The sequence below is a fragment of the Oncorhynchus clarkii genome, chromosome 12, assembly GCF_045791955.1.
Source record: "Oncorhynchus clarkii lewisi isolate Uvic-CL-2024 chromosome 12, UVic_Ocla_1.0, whole genome shotgun sequence".
NCBI lineage: Eukaryota > Metazoa > Chordata > Actinopteri > Salmoniformes > Salmonidae > Oncorhynchus > Oncorhynchus clarkii.
Genome location: NC_092158.1, coordinates 46,220,658 through 46,232,782, shown reverse-complemented (window position 1 = coordinate 46,232,782; position 12,125 = coordinate 46,220,658). Strand labels below are relative to the sequence as shown.

Sequence of the window (12,125 nt, the reverse complement as noted above, 5' to 3'; positions counted from 1 at the left end):
CTGTCTATATCTCTGACCCTATGTGTTCTCACTTTCTTTCTGTCTGTCTATATCTCTGACCCTATGTGTTCTCACTTTCTTTCTGTCTGTCTATATCTCTGACCCTATGTGTTCTCTCTTTCTTTCTGTCTGTCTATATCTCTGACCCTATGTGTTCTCACTTTCTTTCTCTCCCTTATACTCCCTCTCTTTTTCTTTCTTTCTTTCGTTCTCTGTCTCTCTCCCTTTCTCATACCATACTTTACCACTCATGCACACACACACACACACACACACACACACACACACACACACACACACACACACACACACACACACACACACACATATGCATCACAACTGCTGCTACCAGACTCTTCTTATACGGCTCAGTTTACAGTTTTTCTCAATTGCTAAAACACCATTTCTGAAACTTTGCTCCATTTCCTGAAAACATTAAACACAAAACCTCATCTTCAAGCACTATTTACATAACCTCTGACTCCTCTAGCAAAATGAAACATTCGCCTCAAAACAGTTTTACCTGTGTTCAAAATCAAACACTGCTCTCAAATCATAAACAAAGTGATCAAAATGATATACACTCTCAAGCAGTCAGTAAACAATACACCGAAAAATAGAAAACACATTGTTCAAAACATACAATTCTCAGTGAATCTAAAAAAATATTCATATTTTTCCGTCATTGTCTTTTGAAAACATGTTCTATCATAGATGCTCAAAATTGATCAGAAATTACTACTCTGCTTTGCTCTTCCCAATTTTGTTTTTTGTTCTTCCTCCTCCTTGTACCCCTATTTTTACAGTACTGTACCCTGCATCTCACAAACTTGTCCTTTGTCACTGTGATACTGTAATTCTTGTTATTTGTTCATATGAACCTGCAACCAGTCAATCTATTGAGCAGTCAATACTGTTAATAAATGGAAAGCACAATGTTCAGGGCCATACAATTTGTCCATTGTACAGTATACAGCCTACAATGCACTGTACTACAATATACAATACTAAAGGGGACAAAAATCAAAGGAGTAAACGTGATCAATGTGCTTCTTCTTGTCTTTGGGCTGGGTCAGGCACTTCGTCGACATCACAAGCAATATTGTCCCTCCTGAGGCAACGGGGGAAGAAGCCTCTTGTGTGCCGTATCCAGCCCTGACATGATTCCTCACCTATTTCACCACAGGCTAAATCCATGGCTTTAAATCCAGATTTACTCTGGTGTAGGGTTGTCTATCATACACTTTCCATCTCCAAGAGAAGAAAAACTCCTCAATCGGATTCAGGAAAGGCGAGTATGGAGGGTGGTACAAGTTCATAAACTGCCCATTGATGTTAAACCATTCCCTTACCTGAGCAGCTCGGTGGAAACTGACATTGTCCCACACTATCACATAGATGGGAATGGGATTCTCATTTAGCTCTTGACCCTGCTCTTGAACCTGCTGCTCCAATAAAATATCTCTTAGATTGGCAATAAATCTTAGAAGGTGCTGGGTGTTATATGGCCCGAGTGTAACATGGTGATGTAGAACACCATGGTTGCTGATAGCAGCACAGATTGTGACATTGCCACCTCGTTGACCAGGGACTTCAACAATGGCCCGCTGTCCAATCATGTTTCGGCCTCTCCTTCTCCTCTTTGTTAGATTGAAGCCGGCTTCATCGACAAAGATGAACTCATGGGGTCTGTCCAAGGATTCCAAGTCAAATATTGTCTGTGTAGAAATACAATATACTATATGTAGGATTTTGTAAGTCGTACAGAGACAGTGCTATACTGTAGAGTACAATTAGGCTTCTGATTCACATATATTGTATGTACTGAAGAGTAATGTCATTCACATAGTATGTGTTAGTACTGTAGACAATCTGGATTACAGTAAATGTTTCTGAATGTACACTTACTTGCACATACTGAGCTCACAGTTCTTTCACCCTTGGTGAGTTGCACTCAAAAGGTACACGGTCAATTGAGGAAATGCTCACACTGTCGATTCCCTGGAAGTGTGTGTTGTCTTGTATCACTCGTTCCTGGATTTCTCTGAGTCGTATTGCATTATCTTGAAGGACCATGCCAACTATAACGGCCTCTTGCTCCCTAGTGAATATAGCTGTCCTTCCACCTGCATGTGGCAGCCTTGCAATTCTACAAAAAGTAGTTGTGCAGTTACAAAACATATTCATGCAGTACAATACTTAGAGTGATTAACTTTACAAATGTCTATTGAAACTGCTGCATATAGTGTAGTACAGTAAATTTGCAATTACAAAAATACAGTAGTATACTGTACCTGTTCTCTTCTCTGAATGTCCTTACTATGGTGGACACAGAAAATCGGCTCAAATTGGGTTGTACTCTAAGTCCTGCTTCCCTCATTGTCAGTCCATGGACAAGAACATGGTCTATAACTGTTGCTTGAATTTCATCAGATATTTCCACTCTTTGTCTTCCTCTTCGTCCTCCTCTTCCTCTTTCTTGCCCTCCTCCTCCTCTTCCTCCTCGTCGCTCACCTCGCATACGCACTCGTCCTCGTCCTCTCACATTGTTTCTTCTATCCATTCTCAGACTTTCTCCTTCCCACCTTCAACAACCTGTTTGCTCTCTGAACTGGCTTATATTGGTTGTGTCGCATCATTTGAAACAGGTTAAATCAATTTTGATTGGTTGTGTTCAATCAATGACATGTTCTTTATTTGATTGTTGCCACTTGTGTTTACCAGTATGTATGACATGTGCATTAGAGTGCAGAATGTGTTTTGAGAATGAGAATGTGTTTAGAATTTTGCTGAAAAGTCTAAGTGAGATCTGCAAATTGTGTTTTACCATGTGAAATGGTTTAAGGTATTGACAACAGACTGCATAATTAGCTAAATGAGTCCAGGCAACTGAGAACTTTGTTCAGCCAATGGGTTTTAGTGTTTTAGCAATTGAGAAAAACTGTAACACTGCACCCCATCCCTCCCTTCCCCAATACACGTGTAAATATTAGACTATACATTGTGCCTCCTGTATTATACTTATACTAAAATGTTTATTCTATTCTACTGCGCCATTTACTTGATTGGTTGCCTTGTTGAGAACGATTTCGTTGGACGTTGTATTCCGTGCGTATCCCGTACGTACAAGTGTCAAGTTTTGTATTAATTGTATTACACACACAGTAACATTTTAAATAATAGCCAGTGTAGTGTTCAATGGCTTTTATTATCTTCCATATCTATGTATGTGTGTGTGCACACTTGTCTGCTATATGTCTGTTTTTGAGTGAAAGAACAAAGATAATCCAGCAGGCAAAACTGGTTGAAACGATGTCATCAACAGGTCATAATGAGTGACGTTATAATGACATAAATTCAACCCAGTTTCACCAACAACAAAAAATTATAATATCAATATGATGTCAGTTCAACCAATTTCTTTAAACTGGTTGAATTGACGTCATTATAACGTCACTCATTATGACCTGATTTGAACCTGTTATGCTTGCTGGGTAAGTGACTGTCTGTAAGTGGCGGACCTGTTTGCCAGTTTGACCCTGTGGTCCCTGTGTCACTTTGTAGGAGGGTCCCTATGTCATGTTGAAGAAAAACTGGGAGCTGTACGAGGGCAACGACCAGTATGAAGGCTACTGCGTGGACCTGGCCTCGGAGATAGCCAAACACATCGGCATCAAGTATAAGATCGCTATCGTTCCTGACGGAAAGTACGGCGCCCGGGACCCGGAGACCAAGATTTGGAATGGAATGGTCGGGGAGCTGGTGTACGGGGTAAGAGGAACAGGGGACAGGGGACAGGGGAAAGGGGTGTGGGTGTGTGTGGGTGGGTGGGTGGGTGGGTGTGCGTGCACACCTTGATTTTGTTGAGCCTCTTTTTTTTGTTGGTTTTCACTCACACTTGACATCCATTTGTACATCTATTTAGTTATCTGAAAGTAGCAGAATCAGTTACCGTAAACATGCAGGGTTTGTCAGAAAACAAAGACGGCTTAAAATCTGTTTAAGTTACCCAGACTTCTTCAAACGCTACAGTACCAGTCAAAGGTTTTGACACACCTACTCATTTCAGGGTTTTTCTTTATTTTTGATATTTTCTACATTGCAGAATAATAGTGAAGACATCAAAACGATGAAATAGCACATACATATGGAATCATGTAGTAACCAAAACATGTTAAACAAATAAAATATATTTTATACTTGAGATTCTTGAAAGTAGCCTCCCATTGCCTTGATGACAACTTTGCACACTCTTGGCATTCTCTCAACCAGCTTCACCTGGAATGCTTTTCCAACAGCCTTGAATGAGCTCCCACATATTCTGAGCACTTTTCTGCTGCTTTTCGGCTGCTTTTCATTCACTCTGCGGTCTAACTCATCCCAAACTATCTCAATTGGGCTGAGGTTGGTGATTATGGAGGCCAGGTCATCTGATGCAGCACTACATCACTCTCCTTTTTGGTAAAATAGCCCTTACACAGCCTGGAGGTGTGTTGGGTCATTGTCCTGTTGAAAAACAAATGAATGATAGTCCCACTAAGTGACAACCAGATGCGATGCCGTATTGCTGCAGAATGCTGTGGTAGCCATGCTGGTTAAGTGTGCCTTGAATTCTAAATAAATCAGTGTCACCAGCAAAGCACCATCACACCAACTTCGCCATGCTTCACGGTGCGATCCACACATGCTGAGATCATCCGTTCACCTACTCTGCCTCTCACAAAGACACGGCAGTTGGAACTGAAAATCTCAAATTTTCATTTCCACCGGTCTAATGTCCATTGCTCGTGTTTCTTGGCCTAAGTCTCTCATTCTTGGAGTCCTTTAGTAGTGGTTTCTTTGCAGCAATTCGACCACGAAGGCCTGATTCACGCATTCTCCTCTGAACAGTTGATGTTGAGATGTGTCTGCTACTTCAACTCTGTGAAACATTTATTTGGGCTGAACTTTCTGAGGCTGGTAACTATAATGAACTTATCCTCTGCAGCAGAGGTAACTCTGGGGCTTAATTTCCTGTGACGGTCCTCATGAGAGCCAGTTTCATCATTGCACTTTAATGGTTTTTGCGACTGCACTTGAAGAAACTTTTAAAGTTCTTGAAATTTTCCAGATTGGCTGACCTTCATGTCTTAAAAGTAATGATGGACTGTCATTTCTCTTTGCTTATTTGAGCTGTTCTTGCCAAATAAAACTTTACCAAATAGGTCTATCTTCTGTATACCACCTCTACCTTGTCACAACACAACTGATTGGCTCAAATGCATTAAGAAGGAAAGAAATTCCACAAATTAACTTTTAACAAGGCACACCTGTTTACTTCAAATGTATTCCAGGTGATTACCTCATGAAGCTGGTTGAGAGAATGCCAAGAGTGCGCAAAACTGTCAAGGCAAAGAGTGTCTACTTTAAGAATCACAAAGAGTGTTTTGTGTGTGATGTTTTAATTGTACGAGTTGAGAGGGTTAAATTGTGTCTGCTAAAAGGGGTTAAGGGGTCTTACTGGTGCTTAGCTACCTTGTGTGTTTCTGAGAGATAACAGGGTTAATGTACAGGTGTAGGGTGTGTGTGTGTGTGTGTGTGTGTGTGTGTGTGTGTGTGTGTGTGTGTGTGTGTGTGTGTGTGTGTGTGTGTGTGTGTGTGTGTGTGTGTGTGTGTCAAAATCAAACGTTTATTGGTCGCGTACACAGTTTAGAAGATTTTATAGCAGGTGTAGCGAAATGCATGTCCAAAAATGTCGAGCAAGTACACAAATAATAATAAAAGACTAGAACCAAGAAATCACAAATGTCAGAACGAATCCAGTTAACAACCACAATAACACTGTATCAGTAACCCAAATTCAATATGTGTAGATACACCAAAAAGGTCACCTAAGAATGATATGTACATCAGTATTACAATGAGCTATGTGAAGAACACAGTAAATGAATACACAGTGTGAAAAACAGTATAAAAGAAATGGTCCCATGTTTAATGTGCTCTGAATGTACAAAACATTTCCATGACAGACTGACCAGGTGAATCCAGGTGGAAGCTATGATCCCTTATGGAAGTCACCTGTTAAATCCACTTCAATCAGTGTAGATAAAGGGGAGGAGACAGGTTAAAGAAGGATTTTTAAATCTTGAGATAATTAATACCGGGATTGTGCATGTGTGCCATTCCGCGGGTGAATGGGCAGGACAAAAGATAAAAGTGCCTTTGAACGAAGTATGGTAGTAGGCGCCAGGCGCACCGGTTTGAGTGTGTCAAGAACTGCAACACTGCAACGCTCAACAGTTTCCAGTGTTTATTAAGAATGGTCCAACACCCAAAGGACTTCCAGCCAACTTGACACAACTGTGGGAAGCATTGAAGTCAACATGGGCCATCATCATGTTTGCAAGTTTATATACAGTATGTGCGTGTGTTGCAAATGTGCTGTAAATATCCTGGATGGGCTGACCGCGAGAGCCATTCAGTTAAGGGCGGTGCAGTTGCCGTACCAGGCGGTGATGTAGCCCGAGAGAATGCTCTCAAGGGTGCATCTGTAGATTTTCACGAGGGTCTTAGTGGCTGTGCTGAATTTATTCAGCCGCCTGAGGTTGTAGAGGTGCTGTTGCGCCTTCTTCACAACGGTGTCGGTGTGGTGGGACCATTTCAGGTCCTCAGTGATGTGCACGCCAAGGAACTTGAAGCTTTTGACCCTCTCCACTCCGGCCCCATTGATGTAGATGGGGGCATGCTCCCTCCTCTGTCTCCTGTAGTTTACGATCAGCTCCTTTTTTTTCCATCGATGGAGAGGTTCTTTTCCTGGTACCACTGGCAGGTCTCTAACCTCCTCCCTGTAAGCTGTCTCTTCATTGTTGGTAATCAGGCCTACCACTGTCATGTCCTCAGCAAACTTGATGATTGAGTAGGAGTCATGAGTAGCCACGCAGTCATGGGTTAACAGGGAGTACTGGAGGGGGCTGAGTACACACCCCTGTGTTAAAGATCAGTGTGGCGGAGGTGTTGTTGCCTGGCCTCACCACCTGGGGTCAGCCCATCAGGAAGTCTAGGACACAATTGCACAGGGAGGGGTTCAGATCCAGGGCCCTGAGCATGGTGACATAATTGGAGGGCACTATGGTGTTTGGAAGCAGAGCTGTAGTCGATGAACAGCATTCTCACATACGTATTCCTCTTGTCCAGGTGAGATAAGGCAGTGTGCAGTGTATTCGTTTGCAAATTGCAATGGGTTCCTAGATGATATGGTGGAGGTGATATGGTCCTTGACTAGCCTCTCAAACCACTTCATGGTGACAGAGGTGAGTGCTGTGTGTGTTTGTGTGTGTGCGCGCACACATAAAGGCTTAAGGAGCTTGCAGAGCTCTTACGGTGCAGAGGGAAGCTATGAGCCCAGAGCTTAGCCCGTCAGCACTTTACTGTCTCTAAGACCTTGCCTGGTGACCATTCACCTTCGGACAGTCTCTTTCAAAGCCTGTGTCACTGCAAAAGGTCTCCCCCCATGTCAGCCCTGTCATGTATTTTAATGCATCCTCAATGCAAGCCGACCTGTTATTTTAGTACATTTATGCTGAAGAGGAAGGAAATTGTATCTCTGTTTTTTTCTTTCTCCTTCGTTCCCTCCGTGCAATGTGTCGGCTTGTTGTAATATATAAAACTTGAATTAATTTTTTGTTGATGAATCCCGAATTCCCGACAGCCGATGCCCAGGCTGTCAAGGTCAGAAGTGTTGCTAAATCACTAACAATAATCTGGTTTGTGGATTTGCCACAAATAAGCAATATTCGCTCTCGCAGGATGTTCCATTTCTTTTGTTGTTAGCATTTTTCTCCAACCGAGTTATTTCATCCCCTTCTCCCGATCTGCAGCCTTTTGAATTAAGCCACTAGGATTAGAGCGACTCTCTATCTTTTTCTATTCCAAACTTGATCATTGTAAGATGTCTTTCATCAGAAAAAGTCGCGAAATTAAATGAAAAATAGCTGGATGGAGAGAGAATACGCGTGATTGTTATTGTTGTTCGGCTTGTGATTGGCATGCTTAGTGATTGTGACAGATAGAAGGATAGCCAAATTTGTTAATGATAGATGGGGTCGACTAGGAAAACAGTTCTCAATATAGGAGTGCTGATTTCGGGTACATTTTGCCTTTTAGATCCCAATGAATAAGATTACACAGACAGAAGGAACCTGATCCTAGATCAGCACTCCAGCTCTGAGACGCTTGATACATAAAGCCCCTGTCTTCTTTGGCTCTGACGAACTGTAGCTGACCGACTCTCTTGTTATCTTTCTCAGAGCGATTTTCTTGAACCTAACCAGTCAGGCTTCAAGATGGGTCACTCAACTGAGACTGCTCTTCTCTGTATCACAGAGGCTCTCCGCTCTGCCAAAGCTGACTCCTCTGTTCTCATCCTCCTAGATCTACCCGCTGCCTTCGACACCGTGAATCATCAGATCCTCCTCTTCACCCTCTCAGGGCTGGGCTTCTCAGGCTCTGCACACTCCTGGATTGCAGGTCGCTCCTACCAGGTGGTGTGGACCACATGCTCTCACTACTGGTGTTATCCATGGCTCGGTTCTAGGCCTTCTCCTCTCTATAAACCAAGTCACTTGGCGCCATCATATCCTCTCATGATCTCTTCTATCATTGCTGTGTGGATGACACTCTCATTCACCCCTTCTGACACCCAGGTGGCGACACACATCTCTGCATGCCTGGCAGATATTTCAGTTTGAATGTTTTCAAACTCGACAAGACAGAGCTGCTCTTTATCCCAGGAAGGGCTGCCTGCTCCAAAACCTCTCCATCATGGTCGGAAAGTCCACAGTGTTCCCCTCCCAGAGTGCAAAAAACCTTGGCTTGACCCTGGGCAACGTGACCCTGTTGTTCTTTGCAAACATCAAAGCAGTGACTCACTCCTGCAGGTTCATGCTCTACAACATCTGTAGAGTACAACTTTTCCTCACACAGGAAGTGACCTCAGGTCCAACTCGTCATATCCTGTCTGAACTACTGCAACTCTCTGTTGGATGGGCTCCCCGCTTGTGCCATCAAACCTCTGCAACTTATCCAGAATGCTGCAGACTCTGGTGTTCAACCTTCCCAAGTTCACTCATGTCACCCCGCTCTTCCGTACACCCCAATGGCTTTCAGTCGAAGCTCGCATCCACTAACTATTATTAAGTAACGGGTTCCACAGCCTTTTTTTGTTTATTCAACTTTTCGGTCAAAGTGTTACCTGAACATAACATTTTTATTTGGCTCAAACTTAGCTCCAGCATGAGAAAACGTAAGCAAAAATTCTGTCAACTTAAAACAATGTGTTTGCTCAACTTGTCTCATATGTTCAACTAGAAATTATTATTTTGGGCATTTTACCTAAAAAAGGCTCTGGAACTAGTTACACTGGAACTAGTCACAGGCTTTGAACATATAACGTTTTCTATGTACATATTTGACACACGATGACATACATAACTACATTGTAAATGTTCAGTTACAGTGCATTCAGAAAGTATTCAGAGCCCTTGACTTTTTCCACATTTTTTTACGCTACAGCCTTATTCTAAAATGGATGAAAGTCATTTTTTCCCTCATCAATCAACACACAACACCCCATAATGACAAAGCAAAAACAGGTTTTTAGACATTTTTGCAAATGTATTACAAATGTAAAAAACAGATATATGATATCTACATAAGTATTCAGATCCTTTACTCAGTACTTTGATGAAGCACCTTTGGCAGCGATTACAGCATTGCGTCTTCCTGGGTATGATGCTACAACCTCAGCACACCTGTATTTGGGAAGTTTCTCCCATTCTTCTCTGCAGATCCACTCAAACTCTGTCAGGTTGGATGGGGAGCGTCGCTGCACAGCTATTTTCAGGTCTCTCCAGGTTCAAGTCCAGGCTCTGGGTGGACCACTCAAGGACATTCACAGACTTGTCCCAAAACCACTCCTGCTTGGTCTTGGCTGTGTGGTTAGGGTCGTTGTCCTGTTGGAAGGTGAACCTTCACCCCAGTCTGGGGTGCTGAGCGATCTGGAGCAGGTTTTTTATCAAGGAACTCTGTACTTTGCTCCGTTCATCTTTTCCTCGATCCTGACTAGTCTCCCAGTCCCTGCCACTGAAAAACATCCCCACAGCATGATGCTGCCGCCACCATGCTTCACCATAGGGATGGTGCCAGGTTTCCTCCAGACGTCATCCTTGGAATTTGGGCCAACGAGTTAAATCTTGGTTTCATCAGACCAGAGAATCTTGTTTCTCATGTTGTTGTAAATAAGGTTAAATAAGGTTAAATAAAAATAAATAAAATAAATAAATGGTCTGAGAGTCCTTTAGGTGCCTTTTGGCAAACTCCAAGCGGGCTGTCATGTGCCTTTTAATGAGAAGTGGCTTCCATCTGGTCACTCTACCATAAAGGCCTGATTGGTGGAGTGCTGCAGAGATGGTTGTCCTTCTGAAAAGTTTTCCCATCTCCACGGAGGAACTCTGGTAACCATCGGGATCTTGGTCACCTCCCTGACCAAGGCTCTTCTCCCCTGATTGCTCCGTTTGGCCGGGCAGCCAGCTCTAGAAGTCTTAGTGGTTCCAAACTTCTTCCATTTAAGAAATATGGAGGCCACTGTGTTCTTGGGGTCCTTCAATGCTGCAGAATTCTTTTTGTACCCTTCCCCAGATCTGTGCCTCAACCACAATTCTGTCTCATTGAGCTCTACGGACAATTCCTTCGACCTCATGGTTTGATTTTTGCTCTGATATTCACTGTCAACTGTGGGACCTTATATAGACACGTGTGTACATTTCCAAATCATGTCCAATCAATTGAATTTACCACAGGTGGACTCCAATCAAGTTGTAGAAACATCTCAAGGATGATCAATGGAAACAGGATGCACCTGAGCTCAATTTTGAGTCTCATGGCTAAGTGTCTGAATACTTATGTAAATAAGGTATTTATGTTTTTTTTGTTTTTTTAAATTTGCAAAGATTTCTAAAAACCTGTTTTTGCTTTGTCATTATGGGGTACATTGTGTAAATTGATGAGGAACATGTTTTATTTAATCCATTTTAGAATAAGGCTGTAACGTAACAAAATGTGGGAAAAGTCAAGGGGTCTGAATACTTTCCGAATGCACTGTATACTGTCATTATTATTCAACTTGTCCTTACCTGGGATTTGAACCTCTTCAACCACATTCCAATCTTCCTGCTATGCCACCATGCCTGTATCATTGATCATTTATTCTGACTATTCTCTCATCATTGATTTGATTTACTTACTTCAGCAATTGTATGTTTTTCTGCATAATTGTCTAGTGTTTGTTGGGCATATTACTCTGTTTAAATAACACAATTTTAAGTGGTCTGAATTTTTGCCTATGTTTTCTTATGTTGGAGCTAAGGTTGGGCCACTAAAAAAATGTTACATTCTGGTAAAACTTTGACTGAAAAGTTGAGTAAACAAAAAAAAGGAACCAGTTACTTAATAATATTTAGTTGAAACAACTACATTTGTTTTACAGTGTAGTTTTAACCACTTCTACTCCTGATGTTCTAGCTCTCCGTCAGTCTCCATCGTTCAGAGTTAGCTAGCTTTATGGTCTCTTAGCTCGCTAGTTGGCTACCAGCGCTGCATGTGGTTTTAAACTAGAAACCTTTGGGCTACTGTTTCTGAAAGTATTTAGACTGTTTCTGCTTATCTGACTTCTAGCTATCGTTACCCCGATAGTCTCCCGTTACTTCCTTTTCTCGTCCGACTTCCCCATCGAATAGTAGTGTGTCGAGTAGTGAGCTTGCTAGCCTCCTCCCCGGTAATTCCATCTGTTTCCGTCCATCCATTCGAAACGATATCCAACCAAGGGGGAGAGAAAGCGGCGCAAGCCAAACAAGGCTTGCCCTGGTAATTGCTGCAACGTCATGTCCCGGCCTGATTCCCATCAGCTCTGTGCTACATGCCTCGGCATGGACCATGCATAGGCAGCTCTCGTTGACCCCGCTAGGTGTGTGCATTGTGCTAAATTGGGACCCGGCGTCATTAAACGTAGAGCAAAGTATTGGCCAGGCCTCACTCTTGTTCGAGGATGACTGTTGATAACAAAGTTCCACAGGAGGGAGAAGCTCTACCAG

The 12,125-nt window shown here is 42.6% G+C and overlaps 1 protein-coding gene across 1 annotated transcript in view; it reads left to right on the top strand.

Moving 5' to 3' along the window:
- Nucleotides 1-12,125, top strand: part of LOC139423238 (glutamate receptor 4) — a 162,750-nt gene that overhangs the window by 116,808 nt on the left and 33,817 nt on the right. Inside the window, exon 10 of the mRNA XM_071175036.1 lies at nt 3,565-3,771. Within this exon, the coding sequence (XP_071031137.1) occupies nt 3,565-3,771 (207 nt within the window). The remainder of the gene's footprint in view (nt 1-3,564; nt 3,772-12,125) is intronic.